General features: G+C 35.0%; 1 protein-coding gene across 1 annotated transcript in view; it reads left to right on the top strand.

Moving 5' to 3' along the window:
• Positions 1–19,476, top strand: part of LOC136038691 (proline-, glutamic acid- and leucine-rich protein 1-like) — a 45,527-nt gene that overhangs the window by 1,987 nt on the left and 24,064 nt on the right. Inside the window, exons 2-6 of the mRNA XM_065721986.1 lie at positions 7,189–7,253; positions 10,484–10,629; positions 13,057–13,157; positions 16,039–16,116; positions 18,101–18,420. Coding sequence (XP_065578058.1) covers positions 7,189–7,253; positions 10,484–10,629; positions 13,057–13,157; positions 16,039–16,116; positions 18,101–18,420 — 710 coding nt within the window. The remainder of the gene's footprint in view (positions 1–7,188; positions 7,254–10,483; positions 10,630–13,056; positions 13,158–16,038; positions 16,117–18,100; positions 18,421–19,476) is intronic.

Below are 19,476 nucleotides of genomic sequence, written 5' to 3'. Positions count from 1 at the left end.
CCCCCTAATATACAAATGGTAAAATTCTAGTTAATTGACTTCTCGCTATCTCGGAAAGGGTTTAGGTTAGGAAAATGAAATTTTCAGGGATGAATCTTCAGGCTAAAGTATGTCCCAGGAAGGTATTTTGAAGCAACTGCCTCCACTCCTTCTCCCTCTAGAGGGCCCTGACCTTTGATGACCTTTAAAAATACGTGTGTTATAATGTTATGTCCTGGGAAGGTATTTTGAAGGAACTACCTCCACTCCTTCTCCCTTTAGAGGACCCTGACCTTTGATGACCTTTAAAAATATGTGTGTTATAAAAGTGAAAACTTGCAAAATAGATCTTCTGCTTAATTGCAGTACAACAAAATTGTTTTCAGTTTCATAACTTTGCTCAATTCCATTTTATAAGGTTTTAAAGATATGCAAATACATTTCCTAAATTTTGAAAAAAACATTGATATGGCTCAAAATTCTACTCAAATAAGAGGAATTGCATTTTCAGAACTAAAGACAGAGAAAAAGCAACTAGTAACTGAAAATAAAGGTAAAATGTTGTTTTGTCAAAATTTCAATAGGTATAGACCTGTCATTTAGGCAAATTTCAGGGACCTCTAGAGGGAGAAGGAGTAGAGATAGCTACTTAAAATATCTTCCCTGGACATACTTTGGCCTGTAGACCCATCCCTAAAGTTTCATTTTCCTAACCTAAACCCTTTCCAAGATAACAAGAAGTCAATTAACTTGAATTTTACCCAAATATATAATAACTCCATAATGGTGAGTTTGCAGTAGTTTTGCAAGAGAGAAAAGATGTTCAAAAAGTCAAAATGCATCTATTAACAATAGTTTCATGACCAAAAACAATTGTTCAGGTAATACCAACATTGACCAAATTCTGAGCAATATCAATGTTTTTTTTTGTTTTTTTTTCCAAAATTTAGGAAATGTATTTGCATATCTTTAAAACCTTATAAATTGGGATTGAGTATTTTTGTGAAGCTGAAAACAATTTTGTTGTATTTCATTCAAGCAGAAGATCTATTTTGCAAGGTCATCAAAGGTCAGGACCCTCTAGAGGGGGAGGGAGTGGAGGTAGGTACTTCAAAATGCCTTTGTGGGATATACTTTAGCCTGTAGACCCATCTCTGAAAGTTTCATTTTCCTAACCTAACCCCTTTCTGAGATAACCAAAAGTCAATAAACTAGAATTTTAGGATTTTTTTTTATATTTTAAAAATTATTATTTTTAAATTACTGACATGCACTAGATGTTGCAATTTCCTTTAAAATGAGCCATTAAATAGCTCTCTATGATGTTTAATTGCCTAGTGCTCTGTGGAAAAAAAAAGAAGAAATATGCCCTCAATACAGAACACTGTGGTTGCAGCCATTTTTTTTTTTTATATTTCAAACCAATATGTTTTCCTTGCTATTCCACCTGAGGAGCAGTTAGATTCTTATATAGGAGTATTGAACAAGGGGTATCTTATATAGGGGTCTTTTGCTAGTAATGTACTTCCTTTTTTTGATCTGACTCTAGTCTTAGGAGTTATGGATATTTTGTTTTTTACTCTGGGATGTGATTGTCTCATACTAGGTTGCAAGCTACTGCTTCTACCTGGATTCATTTTTGGTATTTCAGGTTTTTCCAATAAATATTTGCACTTATTCAGAGATGAATATCATTTTTAAAGTATTGTTGGTAAAATTTGGTACTTGAGTGTAAAAAATAGGGACTAGTAGGGTGAAATAGAGACTAGTAGTTTCCCTCATATTTAAGAAAGCCTTGGATCAAACATTCTCTGCTGACAAAGTCTGCTAGTAAAGAGCCACCCTTATTAATAGAAATCAAAACTAAAAAATGTCATTACTACATTATTTGCATCAACCAAATTTATTATTTATTCTCATCCTAAATATGCAAATGTATTAATGATAAGAGTTATTCATCAAAAGCTACTAGTACGCTTAAATTTGCTTAGTCTCAGAAATAGGAATTGAACTCCCTCAAAAATGAGTGCAATTTAAAGATTGTCAAAGAAGGATGGTCATGCTTGTGGTCATCCATAGTCTTTAGGTGTAGATTAATAAAAGATAGTTCATTTGAATAGATATTCAAATACCTTTTGTGCTATTTGTGTCAAAAAAAGATCATGCCAAAGAAACAAAATCTGAGAATTCTTTAAAGGGAATTTATGTAACCTCCCAGTTCAGACCCAACACTAACATGCAGCATACCATTCGTCCCTAAACACAAATGCTAAACAAAAATGTTCATAAAAATGAAATATTATTATTATAGACAATATATCTAATAAAGTAAATCGCTATAGAGTATTACATATTACACAATATCTATTAGGAAGTTTGCCAGTGGATTCCTTTATGGAGAAGAGGCACTTAAGCCCAAAAAATGCTTTAGGCCCATGGTTTCAAAATCTTTACAAAAAGTGCTTCAGATGAATTGAATGATATATCTGTTACTTTGAATGTCCAAAATCTGGTCAGTGTAAACATTCACTAATAAATGTCCAAAATGCCTTTTTCTCTGCTTGGATTCAATTAGCTTTTTGAGTCAGCTTTTTCAGTCTTATGCAAACTATGATGATAAAAGTTAAAGTTAGGTTAGATTAAATTTGATTATACATATCAGAAATGGGTTAAAAACCTAATCAAACCTTGCATTACTGACACTGACTAAATCCAAGGAGAAAAAGGGTATTTTGGATATTTACTGGTGAATGTCAACATTCACCAATTCCAGACATTCACTATAATTTATATATATATATATATATATATATATATATATATATATATATATATATATATATATATATATATATATATATGTATATATATATATATATATATATATATATATATATATATATATATATATATATATATATATATATATATATATATATATATATATATATATATATATATATATATATATATATATATATATATATTATATATATATATATATATATATATATATATATATATATATATATATATATATATATATATATATATATATATATATATATATATATATATATAATATCTCTTCTTACTGCAGAGAAGATAGTTGATTTTAGACATTTATTCTTTGTTTGCAAGCCCTGACCTACTGGATGGGTTTGCGGGTGTGCCAGCTCTTTTCACATTTAGGAGAACCTGGGAATGGTTTTAGAAATAAACAAGTATTAAATGAACAATTTTTATTTTCAAAAAAAAGTAAAGGGTAACATTCAAATTTTTTAAATATCAAATAAAATGCTTACAATTACCTACTAACTATATATGTTGAGCTCATAAGTGCTTTCAGTATAGTAGTGTAAAACTTCAGTGCAAAGAAAGAGAGTGAAGGAGGGGGCTTTTCTGCTGTTTTTTTTTTCCACAGGGGAATTTTCCACGGGGAGGGAAGTTTCCAGGGAGTGAACTTATCAGGGGAAATTATACACTGTGGGAATTTGCCAGAATTCTTATACAAATTTCTTTTTATATGTCTTGATTTCTCTTTTCCATCTCAATTTTACACATGGAGTGGTTAAGAGTAATTGTCCCAGGGTAAATTTTCACCAAGATTGAATTGTCTAGAGGATATTTCTATGGTGAGGGGGTTTCTCTGTGGAAGTGGGGTCAGATTTCCTAGAATTATTTAAAAAACGACCAGAAATTAAGTAAAAAAGCAATTTTTCTTTTGACAGTAAGGATCAACATTAAAGCTTAAGATGGAATGAAATTATTCTGTATATGAAAGGGACTGTCTCCTCCTCAACGCCTCACTCTTTACACTAAAATTCGAATTTCTCACAGCTCTATTGTTTAAAACAATGAAAAAGCTAAGCGTAAAGAGCAAGGCTTGGAGGAGGGGACAGTCCCTGTCATGTATGGAATAATTTCTGTTTGTTTTGAGTTTTAATGTTGCTCCTTACTTTCAGTAGAAAAAACTTGTTTTTTTATTTATTTAATTGAATAATAGGTATATTGAATCTATCTTTTGGAAAAATTAGGGTTCATTGCTTGAAACATTATTTTCAGCATTTCAGACCATCCCTATTAAAAACAAAACAAACAAAAGACTGTATCTTTTTCTTTATTTGATTCCTTAAGTATTAATAAGCAAAAGTTAAAGTTTATTGCAAAGATCCAGGAGGTTGAAGAGGTAGCTGCTCCTACCTCTACCTCTACAACCAGCAATTTCTTGACGGACATGAATCACTATTCCCAACCAGGCCCCCTTTCCCAGCACCTTACGAAACCCCACCCCCAGCCCATTCGTTTTATCCCTTGTGCCTACCCTGTCAACGTGACTCAGGTCTGAGACTTTTTAATTGTCTTATAATGAATCCTTATTGTTCTCCTCGTGCTTCATCCATATCATTGCCCGTCCTCCCACCCCCAAATCCCCAAGACAAATCCTTCTCTTAATCTAATAATTTTATCTATCGATGTTGACCCTAATAGTCATCCCATAAAAGTCAAATGTGCTCCCTTAGTCCCTTGTTCTGACTACATTAATCTGGCCCCCGCTAAGAATCCCACCACACCTCCTGTACCCATTTGTAATTTAAATAAAGTTAAGTGTAAAAATGGTACCTTTGCAGGTCGTTTTAAATTTCCCACACTTCTGTTAAGCAACGCTGAAAGTCTTAATGTTGAAAAACTTAATGAATTAGACTCCTTTTCCAAAATATATAGATCAGACATAATCGCTATTACTGAAGTACACGCTCAAAATGCACACATGTTAAAAATGAATAATTTCACCCAGTTTATTAAACTCAGACCCGAAACCCACCCTCTGGGTAAGAAAGGGGGTGGAATTCTTCTCTTTGTTCGTAATGATTTTTATCCTTCAGAAATATTAGTTCCTTGTCTTACTCCCTTTTGATGAAATTTTGTGGGTTTGTGTTCGAACTAAGGTCTTACCACGTCCTTTCAATTTGATTGTCCCGTGTTGTTTTTACTACTCTCCTGGGCAGAGAGCGGCTGAAAAAAATAATTTTATTGAAAAATTGCATAGCAGTGCCGACTATGTACTATCTAAATACCCGAATGCTGGAATTTTCCTCTTGGGTGATGCAAATGAATTAAAACTTGAGTCTACTTGTAATACTTTTAGTCTAAAACAAATTGTAAAAGTCCCTACTACCAAAGGCAATTCTACTCTTGATTTAATACGCACCAATATGTCAAATTTCTACAGACCCGTCACCATTCTTCCCTCTCTCGGAGGTAGTTACCACTTTAGCCTACTCCTATCTCCACTAGCTACAGTTAAACATTCCTTTACTATTACTGAAACCGTCTTTAGACCTCTAATTGACTCAGGACTCTGCAATTTTGGCTCTTGGATGACTAGTGAAAATTGGTCCCCTGTGTACCAAACGCATGATGTCGACTTCAAGGCTTCGTCCCTCCAAAATTTATTGAGGAGTAATCATGAAGCCCATTTTCCGGTGAAAAAAAATTAAAATATGCTCTACCGATAAACCTTACATTACTGCGACTTTTGAAAAACTATTAAGGAAAAAAATCAATTTGTTCAAGCAAGGACATATCACACAGGCTAATGATCTAAGAAAGTTCCTGAAGAGAAAATTGAGAAAGGCAGCTTCTGGGTATTAAAATAGTATGGTTAAGGATTTGTATTCTAATAAACCCAAACAATGGAACAGGAAAATTAAAGAGATTTGCGGAAAAAACCCTGTTGAAGTTAATTTTCATCTCCCTGAGCCCCCTTACAAGATAACCAACGATTTGAACCTGCAACTTGCGTCCATAGTACAAAGTCTCCCCCCTTTCACTGGCTCAGGTCAAACTATTCCTCCCTCCACCTCTTTCCCCCAAATTTCTCCCTCTGATGTTATAAATAAAATCCAAAAGCTCAAAAAATCAAGTACTTGCCCATTAGACATCCCAATTGACTTGATTAAAGCCTTTTCAGACACAATTGCTGGACCTTTATCTGATAGTTTTAACCAAATTACAAGATCTGGTAAATTCCCAAGTTGCTGGAAACTAGGTTATATAACACCCATCCCAAAGAAATCTTCCAGTCTGACATAAACCAACATGCGTCCTATTACACTCACTCCAGTTTTTTCTAAGCTTTACGAAGGGTTCCTTTGTGACTGGCTTAAAATTAAAATTATACCACGCATTGAAATCCGACAGTTTGGTAATTTAAGAAAAACCTCCACCACCCATTACCTTGTACACTTGATTCACACGATCCTAAGTAAACTAGAGAAACCAAATGTTTGGCCAAACCTGGTTTTAGTCGATTTCCAAAAAGCGTTTGGCTTAGTTGACCACACTATACTAATTCGTTTACTACATGATAACTTTGAAATTGACACACTTTTAGTAAATATCGACCGGGGGAGGCTGACTCCCCGGTCAGCCTCCTTAGCTATCCCAACTTACTCTCCGATCCATGCTGTTACAGAAAGGTTTCGCAAAAGTTTTATACCCTTTATTCTGGAACACCTTAATAATAATTCGTGATTATGTACTTGCCAAATTCCCCTTTTCCTCTATTGCCATTTTTATTCTTTTTTTATTTACTGCAATGTTTTTGTAATTTAATTGTTAAGTTTACTGATTTGCCCTTTATCTTTGATGATTTTGCTTTTTAATTCCTTTTAATTTTAAGTGATTGACTTAATGTACTGTTTTGAATTTTTTTTTTCTTCTTAGCTTTTACTGACATATAAAGCGAATTCGGCTCTATAGAGCTTGTGATAGCCTTTTGAAAATAAATACTATCTTATCTTATCTTATCTCTTAATTAATAGAACCTTCCATATGATGTTAGAAATGGTCAGAAATAATAAAGATGTTTATTTTTCAAATCATAAAACCTAAGATTGACAGTCAACTTGACACCAATAGTAATTATTCTAAATATGTAAGGTCCTGCCCCCCCCCCTCACAAAACTTTTTGTGGTTTTAATAATAAATTTCAAATTAATTAATTCTTTCCAAAATTAATTTGGATAAGAAAAGTGCAGCAAATCCTCCAAAGGAAGGTTCAGATCTTAATGAAGATTGTAAATCAAGATTTTGAACATGACAATACTATTAATTAATTTATTAATCAACTATTAATTAACATAAAACTATTAATTAACATAAAAACGATTAACTATTAATTAACATAAATGTATATTTTTCCAGGAGTCCATATTGCCTGCATCTACTGTATCTGAAATTAACAGATTACTCAATTCTAGTGGAACAAGGTAATTTGCATTCCTGCTGGACTTTAGTTTGTTTTTACTGTTAGTTAAATCATGTTCTTTTCTTTCTCTTTATTCTGCAATTAAAAAACAAACAAGAATTAATTTCTGACAGTTGGTGACTGTCTGTTAATTGTTGTTCAGGATCAAGCCCAGGATTTTGACTCAGGCGAAAGGGGTGGTCTTTTCTTCATATAAGTGACATGGTTTGAAAATAAATTTCACATTAAATCTGAACTGCTTACTTGGGTAAATTGGCCATTATGGTTGGCACATAGACAGTCAAAATGGTTCCATTGATAGATAAGAACCAATTTGGTGCCTTTTTGTAATGGTTATGAATGGGAGTAAATAGCTGAAAAATCAGAAAAATCTCATAAAAAGGTAATTTAAACCCTAGTCTAAAAATTGCTATTGCTTACTAATGAACATGACACAAGTTGCACTATCAGTTTCCTTAAAAAGAAGAAAGGCATAATTTTTCACTTTGTGATGTGTTCTAGCAAGATCCTAGACATTTTTTCAATATTATGGTCTTTGCATTTGCATCTTATTTGCCCAAAATATGAAATTCCTAAGACAAGTATTCATAAATATGTCAATATAACCGTTCAAAAAAAAGAAACTAACTGATCAATAATAATTTTGGTTCAACATATATCATTATTTTCCAGGTTTACAAGAAAATATGTAATGTAATTTAGATGATGGATTTTCAGCATTGCAACTGCAGAAGCCACCATACTGCAGTAAGCTGATCATACCACATAAAATTCTAGGTGACTTGTGAATTGCACTGGAATTAAAAATAAATGCAGTTAGTGAGTATACGTTTGGTAGTAAACAGTGCCTCTTGGCAATCCTGATTCCAGAAATCCTGGTAGATTTTGGTTTAAACCTGTAAAAAAAACTTAAAAGTTTTTTTAGACAAAAAGAGAGCTAAGAGCTCATATGGCACTTGTGACAAGGTCGGAAGAGCCAAGAGCTCATATGGTATGAGCTCTGGCAAAATTCTGAGAATCATAGATTGCTTTAAAAGGAAAATGAGAGGCTTAATGCCGGTTGGGATTTAAAATAAGAGTTCTAAGTCACGAGGTCCTTCCAAATATCAAAATTCATTAAGACCTGATCACCCATTCGTAAGATAAAAATACCTTAATTTTTCTAATTTTTCCTCTCCATTCAGCCCCCCCCAGATGGTCGAATTGGTGAGAACAACCTTATCAAGTCAATTTGTGCAGCTCCCTGACACGCCTACCAATTTTCATCGTCCTAGCATGTCCAGAAGCACCAAACTCAACAAAGCACTGAACCCCACCCCCTAACTCTCCCGAAGAGAGCAGATCCAGTTCGGTTACATCAATCACGTATCTACGACATTTATGAGCGTTTTCCAAGATTTCCAGTTTCCCCCTTCAACTCCCTCTAATGTCAACAGATCTGGTTGGGATTTGAAATAAGAGCTCTGAGACATGAGTTCCTTCTAAATATCAAATTTCATTAAGATCCAGTAACCCGCTTAAGTTAAAATACCTCAATTTTTCTAATTTTTCCAAATTAACAACCCCCAGCTCCCCTAAAGAGAACAGATCCGTTCTAATTATGTCAATCACGTTTCCCCCTTCTAAATATCAAATTTCATTCAGATCTGAACACCCGTTCGTAAGTTACAAATTTCTCATTTTTTCTAATTTTTCCGAATTACCCCCCCCCCCCCCCCCCCCAACTCCACCAAAGAGAGCAGATCTGATCTGGTTATGTCAATCACCTGTCTTGGACTTGTGCTTTTTCTTTCCACCAAGTTTCATCCTGATCTCTCCGCTTTAAGCGTTTTCCAAGATTTTCGCCCCCCCCCCTAATGGCACTGGATCCAGTCAGGATTTAAAATAAGAGATTTGAGTTTCGAGGTCCTTCTAAATATGAAATTTCATTAAGATACGGTCACTCTTTCGTAAGTTAAAAATACCTCATTTTCTAATTAAGGTCTCCCCTCCAACTTCCCCCAATGCCACCGGATCTGGCCGGGATTTAAAATAAGAGCTCTGAGACAATATATCCTTCCAAACATCAAATAGCATTAAGATCCCATCACCCATTTGTAAGTTAAAAATTGTTCATTTTTCTATTGTTTCCGAATTAATCCCCCCCCCCCAGATGCTCAAATCGGGAAAACGACTATTTCTAATTTAATTTGGTCCGGTCCCTGATAAGCCTGCCAAATTTCACCGTCCTAGCTTACCTGGAAGTGCCCAAAGTAGCAAAACCAGGACAGACCGACAGAATTTGCGATCGCTGTATGTCACTTGGTTAGTACCAAGTGCCATAAAAACGAACTCGGAAAACTCAGAACAAAGCTTTGTCTGTATTGTTACATTTGAGGCAAGCATGCTATGTACACAATGTGTACTTTGTAAATACAGAGGTAACTCTTCTCTAGTAATGTGGTCATGATGCGTGCATTCAGGTTGCCACATGAGTAGCAATGGAATTTTAAACAAAGCTGTGGTTACGTTTATGTAAACTTCATAGTAAACAGTACCTCCCAGCGTTCTTGACCTTAACAATGTTTAAGAGTCCTAGCAATGTTTTGTGGATCTTAATTACAACATTGATTATGGTGGCAGAAAAATACTGAACATGGAGGGTCCAGAACTAATCCTGTCAAACCTGTTGTGTGTGAGGTGTATATATTTTGAAAGAGGCAACCCTTCTGTACCAGCTGATTATGAGGTGTGCGTGCTATACATGTGATGCTTGATTTACAGATAAATATACTGCTCTTCTGCAGTGAAGTGGAAACACAATATAAATACAGACCAAAGCAGGTGAAACATTGCTCTTTTGCAGTGAAGTGGAAACACCATATAAATACAGACTGAAGTAAGTGAAGCGATTGGATTAAAAAAATGTAATTAATTAGTGTAAATTTTATAGTAAACAGTGCCTCCCAGCATTTTGTGTTTTAGAAATCCCAGAAAATCCATTTCTTTAAGTTGCACCATTAAACATATAAAAAAAAATACTTATTATAGAGAACCTTGAACTAGATTTTTGCCAAAATCGTTGCCTTTAAGCTGTGTAGGCTTTGAATGAATATTATTTGTAATCTTAAAATTCAAAGTTTACCCTTCTGCAGTAAGCTGACAATGCCGCGTAAATTGACGGCTGCACATACGTAGCAGTTGAATTTTAAATAAGTTTATTTGAAGTATTTTTTTTTACTTTATTTCCAGGCTAGATGGGCTGAATACACTAGAATTATCTTTGAACTACTTTTCACTTGATGTTTTGAATGACAATGCCTCTCAGTGGATTGTTCAACTATTAAGAATTATGCGTGCTGGAGATTATGGATTTCAAAAGGCAGCAAAGGCCTTAGGTATTAAAATAGCTAATTTGTTATTTCATCAAATAAAGTTTTTTTTTAAACTTTCTCCCATAAAACAATTTAAACAGAAAATTTACTTTGCATTTCCATCACTAATGTATGAATTCTGATAGATTTTGAATCCTTCAGTGCAATGGGACAGTTGAATGTAAATGTTTACAGTACCTTTATTGCTTCCAAACAGGTATTGTTTGGGCGTGTTATGACCAGCTTAATTTTTCGTGGATTAGACTTGTCACTGCTCAATTATGCTGACGACGTTCTAAATTTCAGTGGAGCAGTTTCTATGATTGAAAATTGTTTTCGAGTTTTAAGTGATGAGTATGCTACTACTGGTCTGTTTTTTAATGCAAAAAAGTGAAGTCTTGACATTCCGCGGTGCGTATAGACCTCATATTGCTGATACATTTAACCTTTGCAATCATGAGGTGGAGTCCTCGATTTCCCTCACGTATCTTGGACTACCTATTGGTAGAACCATGAAGTTTGCGCGAGATGGACTTATCAGCCATTTTATAAGTCAAACTCGTAATGCATATGGAGTGCTTGTACCGTGCAAATTGAAATATGATCGACAGGTCCTAGCTCGCCTCTATTCAATTTTTGTAAACCCCCACCTTCTTGCCCTTTCCCCTTTTTGGCCCATTTTTACAGCAACTGATGTGAAATATGTCTGATCAATTTATTTTAAGTATGCCAAGTTTTTACTGAAATTGCCACTTTGGATTATAAATGCTCATGTTGTGAAAAAATATCAGCACACAGAACCAGTTCAGCGGGTAAAAGATCGGCGTGATCGGTTTGCGGCGGGATTGGATGCTAATCATAGTTAATACCTTTCTATGGTGTAATTTAGTTTGTGGTGCCTCATATCTATATGTATAAAAATAAGTTGTATGTTTGTTTGTTTGTACGCATATGACGTCATTGTAAGTATATAAGGCTTTGTATATGACGTCATTATAAGTATATAAGGGGACGATTCAAAGAGAAATTTTAGTATAAATCCTGCAGTGGCAGAAGAAACAGCCGAGGAAGCTGCTCAAAGAGTTAGTTGAAAGAGAAATTTTAGCATAAATCCTACAATGGCAGAAGAAACTGCCGAGGAAGCGGCTCAAAGAGTTAATGCCAAAAGGCTTGCGGCTAAAAGAGAAAGTAAGAAAAGTAAGCGTGCCGAGGAATCACAAGAACAACGTGAAAACAGGCTTGCGTCTCAAAGACAAATTGAGCAACGTCAAAATTATCGCCTGACATTCAGGTACAGCCCAGTTGATGATTATAGCTTGAGTAGATGTGTTCAAATCGGGACTATGTCTAAAATTTGTTCCTATTGCAAGGCCTTGAAATTTAATGGTGAAACAATGGGAATGTGTTGCGCCTCAGGGAAAGTTAAACTTCCTCAACTGACTGCACCACGAGAGCCATTAAAGACTTTATGACGTTACAGACCGGGACACAAGGAATATAAATGGCAACTGGGACACTCAAAGAAAAATTACAGACCGGGACATCGGGACACAAATGACGACCGGGACACAGGGAATATAAGTGACGACCGGGACACTCAAAGAGAAATTACAGACCAAGACACCGGGATACAAATGACGACCGGGACACAGGGACACAACTACAACGGGGACGCCGGAAGGGCGCAGGAGGTTATATAAATGACGACGGGGACACAGGGAATATTCGATTAGCAATCAACATCAATAAAGCTCAAGGGCAATCATTAGAAAAATGCGGTATAGATCTGAATACGGATTGTTTTCCCATCGACAATTATATGTTGCATGTTCAAGAGTCGGTAAACCTGACAATCTATTTATATGCAGAGTCTATATTCACAGGTGGGACACAGGAACACAACTGCAATGGCGCGTAACGACTTATACGCGCGGGGGGCTTGGGGGGGCGAAGCGCCCCCACCAACTAGGTGTTGGTGTGGCGCTGTGGATTTATTGGTTTGTGTATGTAGGCTAATGTGGATTAGCTGTTTGTTCTTGCTTTCTTGTTTGTTTTATTCTTCCTTTGTGTTTATTTTATACTCCTTTTAAGACTTTCTTTTTGTCCTACAAATGGGAAATAAGTTTGTCATCATCGTCATCATCACCCTTCGTATGGAAATCTACTGCCCCATATTATTGTCTCACGCAAAGAATGTTAATATTTCAAAAAATGTGTGGCACTATGGAAAAATTTAACACCTACATATAGTGCTAAAGAAGATAACATTTTGTTTTTTAGTTCTCTTTGCGTTTTGCTGTCAGTGTTGTTCCTTTTTTTTCAAATTATGAAGAAACGAAGGTACTTGGAGTGAAATTTCTCTCCTCAAATTTAAACTGTTTGTTTTTTTTTTTATGCCGAATCAATTTAACGTTCCGCTATTTCAAAATTCCTAATTTTTTTCGTTTTCAGGGAATCTGCTAGAAATATCGGCGTCGAGCTCTGAACTAAGCCGTGATTTGAGTTCCGCAATACCACAGGTTATAAATGTCCTCGGAAATCCGAAACAGAAGGTAAAGTCCTCACTTATTCACATAAGAAAATAGGTTTAAGTGGATTACAAAAAGAGTTTTTATAAGCGCTTATACTAAAACGGCTGTACACAAGTTGGCTGAAGCAATTGAAAAAAATAATGTGACATTTTTTGTCGTACTGCGATCCATTTCCCCTACTTTTATCCCAGTAAAGAGAGAGATCTGCCAAGTAGTAATTTCCTCTCTGGCTCCTCACAATAATAGTGTAGCTGAAGCTAAGCACGTGATCTAACCTAGTTTTCAGTATCTTGCTGTTTGAACAACAAGGAAAATCACGTTTTTGCATAGGTAGCTCTGATAGGTCCTCTTTTTTTCCTTTTTTTTTCTCCACTGTTAGTGGGGCACTGGAACATCATAGATAGCTCTCTAAGGACTTATTTTAAAGGAATTTTCTACATATACCCACTTTATACTTAAAAAAACAGAATATTTAAAATGCTTTTTTGTCAGAACTGCATTTTCGTATACAGGATCATGTTATCTTTAGTATGGTGTTATATTTGAGTTGCTCTGCTCTCTGATTCTTTTGGCCTAATTTTCCACTATATCCAGCTTAGAAAGAGCCGAAGGCCTTTTCCTGTGTGTGATGTATTTAAGAAAGTGATAATGAAGATTTGTCAAAGAAAAATCCCAACTAAGAAACCCCGGCTCATAGTAACTAAAAATTAAAGAACTGGCTAGTGAGAGAAATTGCAATTTATAGATTTTTATAGCAAAGAATCAACCGCAGGGAATCAGGCAGCAGAGCCACTCAAATATGACACCATACCCAGTATTTACACATTAGGGTTGGGGGGTTGGAGAGCGTGAACTTAGAAAACAATTCTTGCTTCATAATATGCAGAATAATTCTAGCTAAAACATTATGCGTGCAGACCCGCTATGCTTTCACATTACGAGTCTTGGCTTCACCAAATAAAAAGGAGTTACGTTACAATTTAAGTTTTTCTAGCCAAAATTTGAGTTTACCTTTGTTGTTAATGACTGCTTGCGCTGAATGTGTCTATGCCATATTACGAATTTTAAAATTAGGATTCTACCGCTGTGATAAATCAAAAGGCGTTATATTACAAGACAAAAATATTAACTTAGGCTTTTTATTAGTTGCTAACGTACTGACTTAATGGATGGAATTAGGTTGAGTGATATGCTGCAAGTCTATTCTTTTTCTTTTTTTAAACAAGATTCTTCAACTGCAGTAATTCAAAGGCTACTGTCACAAGACACAAATTTCAAGAGAGGAAAAACGAAAACAATTCACAAAAACAGTTTTAGAATTTGTGTTACAGTTGATAAAGTTTTTCATCTAGAAATAGGCTTGTCTTTATGATTAATTCAGCATATCTGAAAACCTATTGTAAAGATTTCTAGCTCCTATATAGAAAAATGTGAACTTTTTGTATTTTTGGCCAGAAAAACGATGACGGATGCGTGTTTATTTTTTCCCCAGGAGTGATCTTACCGGAACAGTTATCCTAGAAGATCGAAAGAGGGCTCATTTGATCAGAAATCAAAAGTTCTAATGCCCTTTTTAAGTGAACAGAAGGGTATATGCCCCCTTTTTTCTCCAAAGTCATTTGATCAAAATTTGAGACGTATATTGTTAAATATACTTTTTTTTTTGGGGGGGGGGGGGGGGTTCCATTGGGAGAGTTTGCCATGGGGTGTAGTTCCAGGGGAATTTTCCAGAAGAAATTTTAAATGGAGGGGAGATTTCCTGGAATTATTTGAAATACGATCAGAAATTAAATAATTTTTTTTTAACTGAAAGTAAGGAGCAACATTAAAAATTAAATCGAACGTAAATTATTCCGTATATGAAAGGGGTTGCTTCCTCCTCAATGCCCCGCTCTTTACGCTTAAGTTTGACTTTTTTTCAAAACTGTTTGAGACCTACTCCTGAAACATAAGGGCCGTTTAATTATAATAAGAAGTCTTTTTGAGCAGTTAAAAACTTTAGCGTAAAGAGTCGGGTACTGAGGAGGGGACAGTCCCTTTCGTATTTTTGAAAGGGGCTGCGTATAACGGAATAATTTACTAAAAATAAAAATAAACTGGTCAAAATTGAAAAAAATACGGCTGCATATAAGTGTATTTACTATGATTAATGTTTCTTTTAAATGACAGCAGACACTTAAAACAGACATGGATCATCGGAGTAACATTAAAACTTAAAACGAACAGAAATTATTACGCGAATGAGGGGGGTTGTCGTCTCCTCAATACCTCGCTCTTTACGCTAAAGTTTGATTTTTTTTACAGTTATTTAGGAATGACTCTCGAATCACAAAGGCCGTTTAATTAGAATAATAAGCTCTTTTAAAAGTTCAAACAAAGTTTAGCGTAAAGAGCGAGGTATTGATGAGAGGGCGAACCCCTAAACACGCATCCGTGATCTTTCTTCCAGCAAAAAATGCAAAATTCCACATTTTTGTACATAGGGGCTTGAAAGTCCTACATAGGGGTTCTCTGGTATGCTGAATCTGATGGGGTCATTCTTATTAAGAAGTAGTTGATGTTTTGGGTTGCTTCTCCCCCTTTTTAAGAGTTGGGCAAATTTTCTCAGGCTCGTAACTTTTGATGGATAACATCAAATTTGATGAATTTTGCATATTTTGAATAAGCATCAAAATCAGCTGATTCTTTTGATGTATCTATTGATATCAAAACTCTTTTTCTTAGAGTTTCGGTTACTATGGAGCCGCATCGCTCCTTGCTTACAGTTTGTTACCCCGAATTGTTTGAAAGCCGAAATGTGAGATGAGCCTTTCTTTTCCTTGTTACTTGTGCCTACTTATTAGATTGCAGACTTGACTTTCTATTGGTGCTCTTGTGCTATTAAAATTTTATCTTTCTTAAGGAGGAGAATTTGCCTGCTTCATTTGACTGTCTGGCTACTGTACTTAAGAACTTCCGAGGACCCGTCTTCCCTTTCAAGGTGACAGATGATTAATTATTTTATTTCTAATCCTAATTGCTCTAAATCTGTAAAATCTAATTGCTTGAAATCTATTTTAATTGGTTTAAAAATATATATTATCTTTTCTAACCGTTTATGATGTTATGTTAACTATTTATGTTTCAAACTCGTGTTTTTTTGTATTTCTTTTTTCTTTTCTTTAGCTAACCTTAAAATGATCCAGCCATATGTTTATTCGGATGATATAATAATAATAAAAAAATCGAGTTGGGGGAGTAAAAAAATGTTTTATCGTCATGGAGTTGTTGGGCTTATTTTTCCTTACTATAACATTATATCTGTAATGCCATTTTCTTAAACAGATGGCTTAAAAAAAGTTCAAACCTCGTCATTTATTTTTCCCAGTGTACAACGAGGAAAACTAGAATTGGCTGGGAACTAGAGTGTGACGGGAAACTTTGCTATTTTGCTCATAGTTAGCTGTTATAAATACCTAACTGTGACATAATTTAATATATCTTAACAATAATATTTGCCAAGATGTTGTTCTTTCAGTTATCTTTACCCTTTTCTAATCGAAAGCACTGTCGTTGTTGTTTTCAAGTTTTCGTCTTTATAAACATCAAACTAGTATTTTTCTTGAAAAATTGGTTCTTATTTGTTTCCAAGTTTGATTCATTTTGTCAGGTAATAAACATACATATTTGTGAGAAAGCAAACCCTTTGCAGGCTATAAGAGGTACTGATTCACGAAAAATATAGGAGGGGAGGGTTTAAGTATTTTTTTTTTTACACATATACAAAAGATGTATCTATTAGAATTACATTTTTGTATCTTTCCTTTATTTACTTTTAAGTAATTTTGTACGAATTACCGACAAAATTGGCAAACATAGCAAAACTTTCAACGTTTCAGCGTCTCGCAGGGATGGCCCTTAAAATAGAAATTGTTAGGTTACCCAAAGCATATAAAGGGAATAAATCAGGAACAAGAGATTCAACTAGTTCACCAATTGATAAAAAAAACAAACTGACAAGCTATGCAGCGAATCACGCATGCATAAATGAACACTAGTACAAATGTAAGCAAGATTTTCCTTAAGGATCGAATTTGTGTTAGTTATTGTTATTGTTTGGTGTAATACGGAAGTGCAAGCGTTATAATTGCGTATCATTTTTATCCACTTTTAAGGAAAGTCTTTTTATTATATCGTTCTTGAAATTTTAAAGCTGAAAAGAGCTTAGTGTTGTGCTATATGGTTGGTCAGCCTACTGAATCTACGACAAAATATGTCTTTACCAGCTATTGGGGATTAGTAAATTGTGTGGATCTTACCAAGATCTTGGCCTCCTACGTAAGCAAGCTGAACCATTTCCTCAAGCACAAAAGTTAAGACAACTCGTACTAGCTAGTCTGGCACAAACAGACTGGCTAGTCTGGCCAGTCAAGCACAAAAGTCTATATGACTAAAAATCTGGCTAGGCGTGCAGAATAGGATTGCCAAAGCCGACCTACGTTTGAGAATTCGCTTCTTTCGTTTTCAAGAATTAACCTTGTAACACATCATACAATTTCTAGATTTTCAGCCTCCTCATATAGCTAAACTAGTGTATTAGATTTACAGTAAAATATTTACTTTGTATAAATCGTAGCTTGTAAACAATTTTTAAACATTATATACTCCCTAGACAATTGTATAAACCGAACAAAGTTGCTATTTTATGTGCGAGCAACCTAGAGGATGTGCAACATCCCCCTCCTCTCCCCAAACACAGTCACGAGCACCTACTTTGATGCCATAAATAAATATAGCATCATTGTTTTGCGTTTTCTTTAGGATTTAAATTAAAGTGTTCCTTATTTATAAATAAATTTATATTTTATTTTGTATTATTATAGAATTGTGTAACTTACTATAATAGTTTGTAGAATATAAAAAAAATCATTGATTCTGTATCTCATTTGTACAAGATTAATTTTTTTTTCACGTCTCTTTCACAGAACGCCATGGAAGATCTCCTTCTGAGCTATTTCGATTTGGTAGATTTGATTGCTGTTTCTTCTCTAGCCAAGTGCTATGCTCAGCTACCACAAATCGGTGGAAGCGGAATCAAAGGCCTTAGTCATAAGCAAGCTTGGTCTGAGCAATCTGATAAGGTCATCCTCTCTCTAAAAAGCACGCTAAAATCTTTTCTTGGTGAAACAGTTTCTGAAGAGGGTCTCAACCTACCTAAGATGACTGCCGTGGACCCTATAACGGATATGCACCGAATGGCTGTTCGCTATCGTAACCTTTGTATGGTTTTATCAAGGATGCTAAGGTGATATATGCATGCATTATCTTCATATGTCCAAAAGTATAAGAGTGTGAAAGATCAAGGAAAGGAAAGTAACTTTCTTGCTTTCCAGAGAAAGGAAAGGAAAGTAAGAAAGTTTAACAGGTCACCGGGATTTAATAACCATTAATACCTCTACAGTCTTACTCAGAAGACCCAAAAAAGTCGTAACTAACTTAATTTTAATTGAAAGAAATGTGGATTTAAATTAAAGATTCAAGTTTGGTTGGATCTATTTTGAAGCTTCTAAGGAGAGTTAGTTGATTCTTTTGTGTCCAAGAGGTTTCTATCGATTCTAAATAGTTACTATTATAGAAGGATGCTATGTTTAAGTGAGAGGTTTAATAACTTATTTATTAAAGGTGATTCGTGAATTTTGTCTATGAGAGGTAAGAGGCTAGTAAAAATGGTGAAGTATTGGGGAAGAGGGGTGTGTATGGAAAGCATAAGGTTAGTGATGGAAGCATTGGTGGAATCTCTGTTAGACGGAAGAAGATATTCGTGGATGCGTTGGGTGAACGGAGTGTGGGTTATGGTAGGGGTATGCAAGTTGGAGAGGTGTTTAAACAGGTATGTTCTATGTTAGTTTATCACGAAATTCAGAAGTTGGGGATGCCAGTTCAGAACATCTGAGAACGCCTGACTCTCTTGGTTTGTATTGTAGGGTAAAAGAGACATGGAGAGAAGAGATATATTTTTAACCTGGGCTATCTATGGATGAATATTAAGTGGACAATTTCTTTTAGAGGTAATTTTATGCCACTTTAGAGAAGAAAAAGATATCTGGGAAGGGTTGGAGTGAAGAGTTGTCCTTACAGTTGCCCGATGTGTGGAGAGTGGGAGGAAAATTTATAGCATTTTCTGGGGAAGTGTGAAGGGCCGAGGGATTTGAGGAAGGAGATTTTTGGAGTGGAGGAGGGAGGGGCTTTGGGTGGAAAAACTATTGGGAAATCTTTGCTTCATTAACACTAAGAATCTGACCCGGTTTATTTTAGCGGGTATACACCATTGCAAGGGTGTTATGTGATGACTTTGTTCGTT

The sequence above is a fragment of the Artemia franciscana genome, chromosome 18 (assembly GCF_032884065.1).
Source record: "Artemia franciscana chromosome 18, ASM3288406v1, whole genome shotgun sequence".
Classification (NCBI taxonomy): domain Eukaryota; kingdom Metazoa; phylum Arthropoda; class Branchiopoda; order Anostraca; family Artemiidae; genus Artemia; species Artemia franciscana.
Note: the sequence above shows the minus strand (reverse complement) of the source record. Positions and strands in the feature narration are given on the sequence as shown.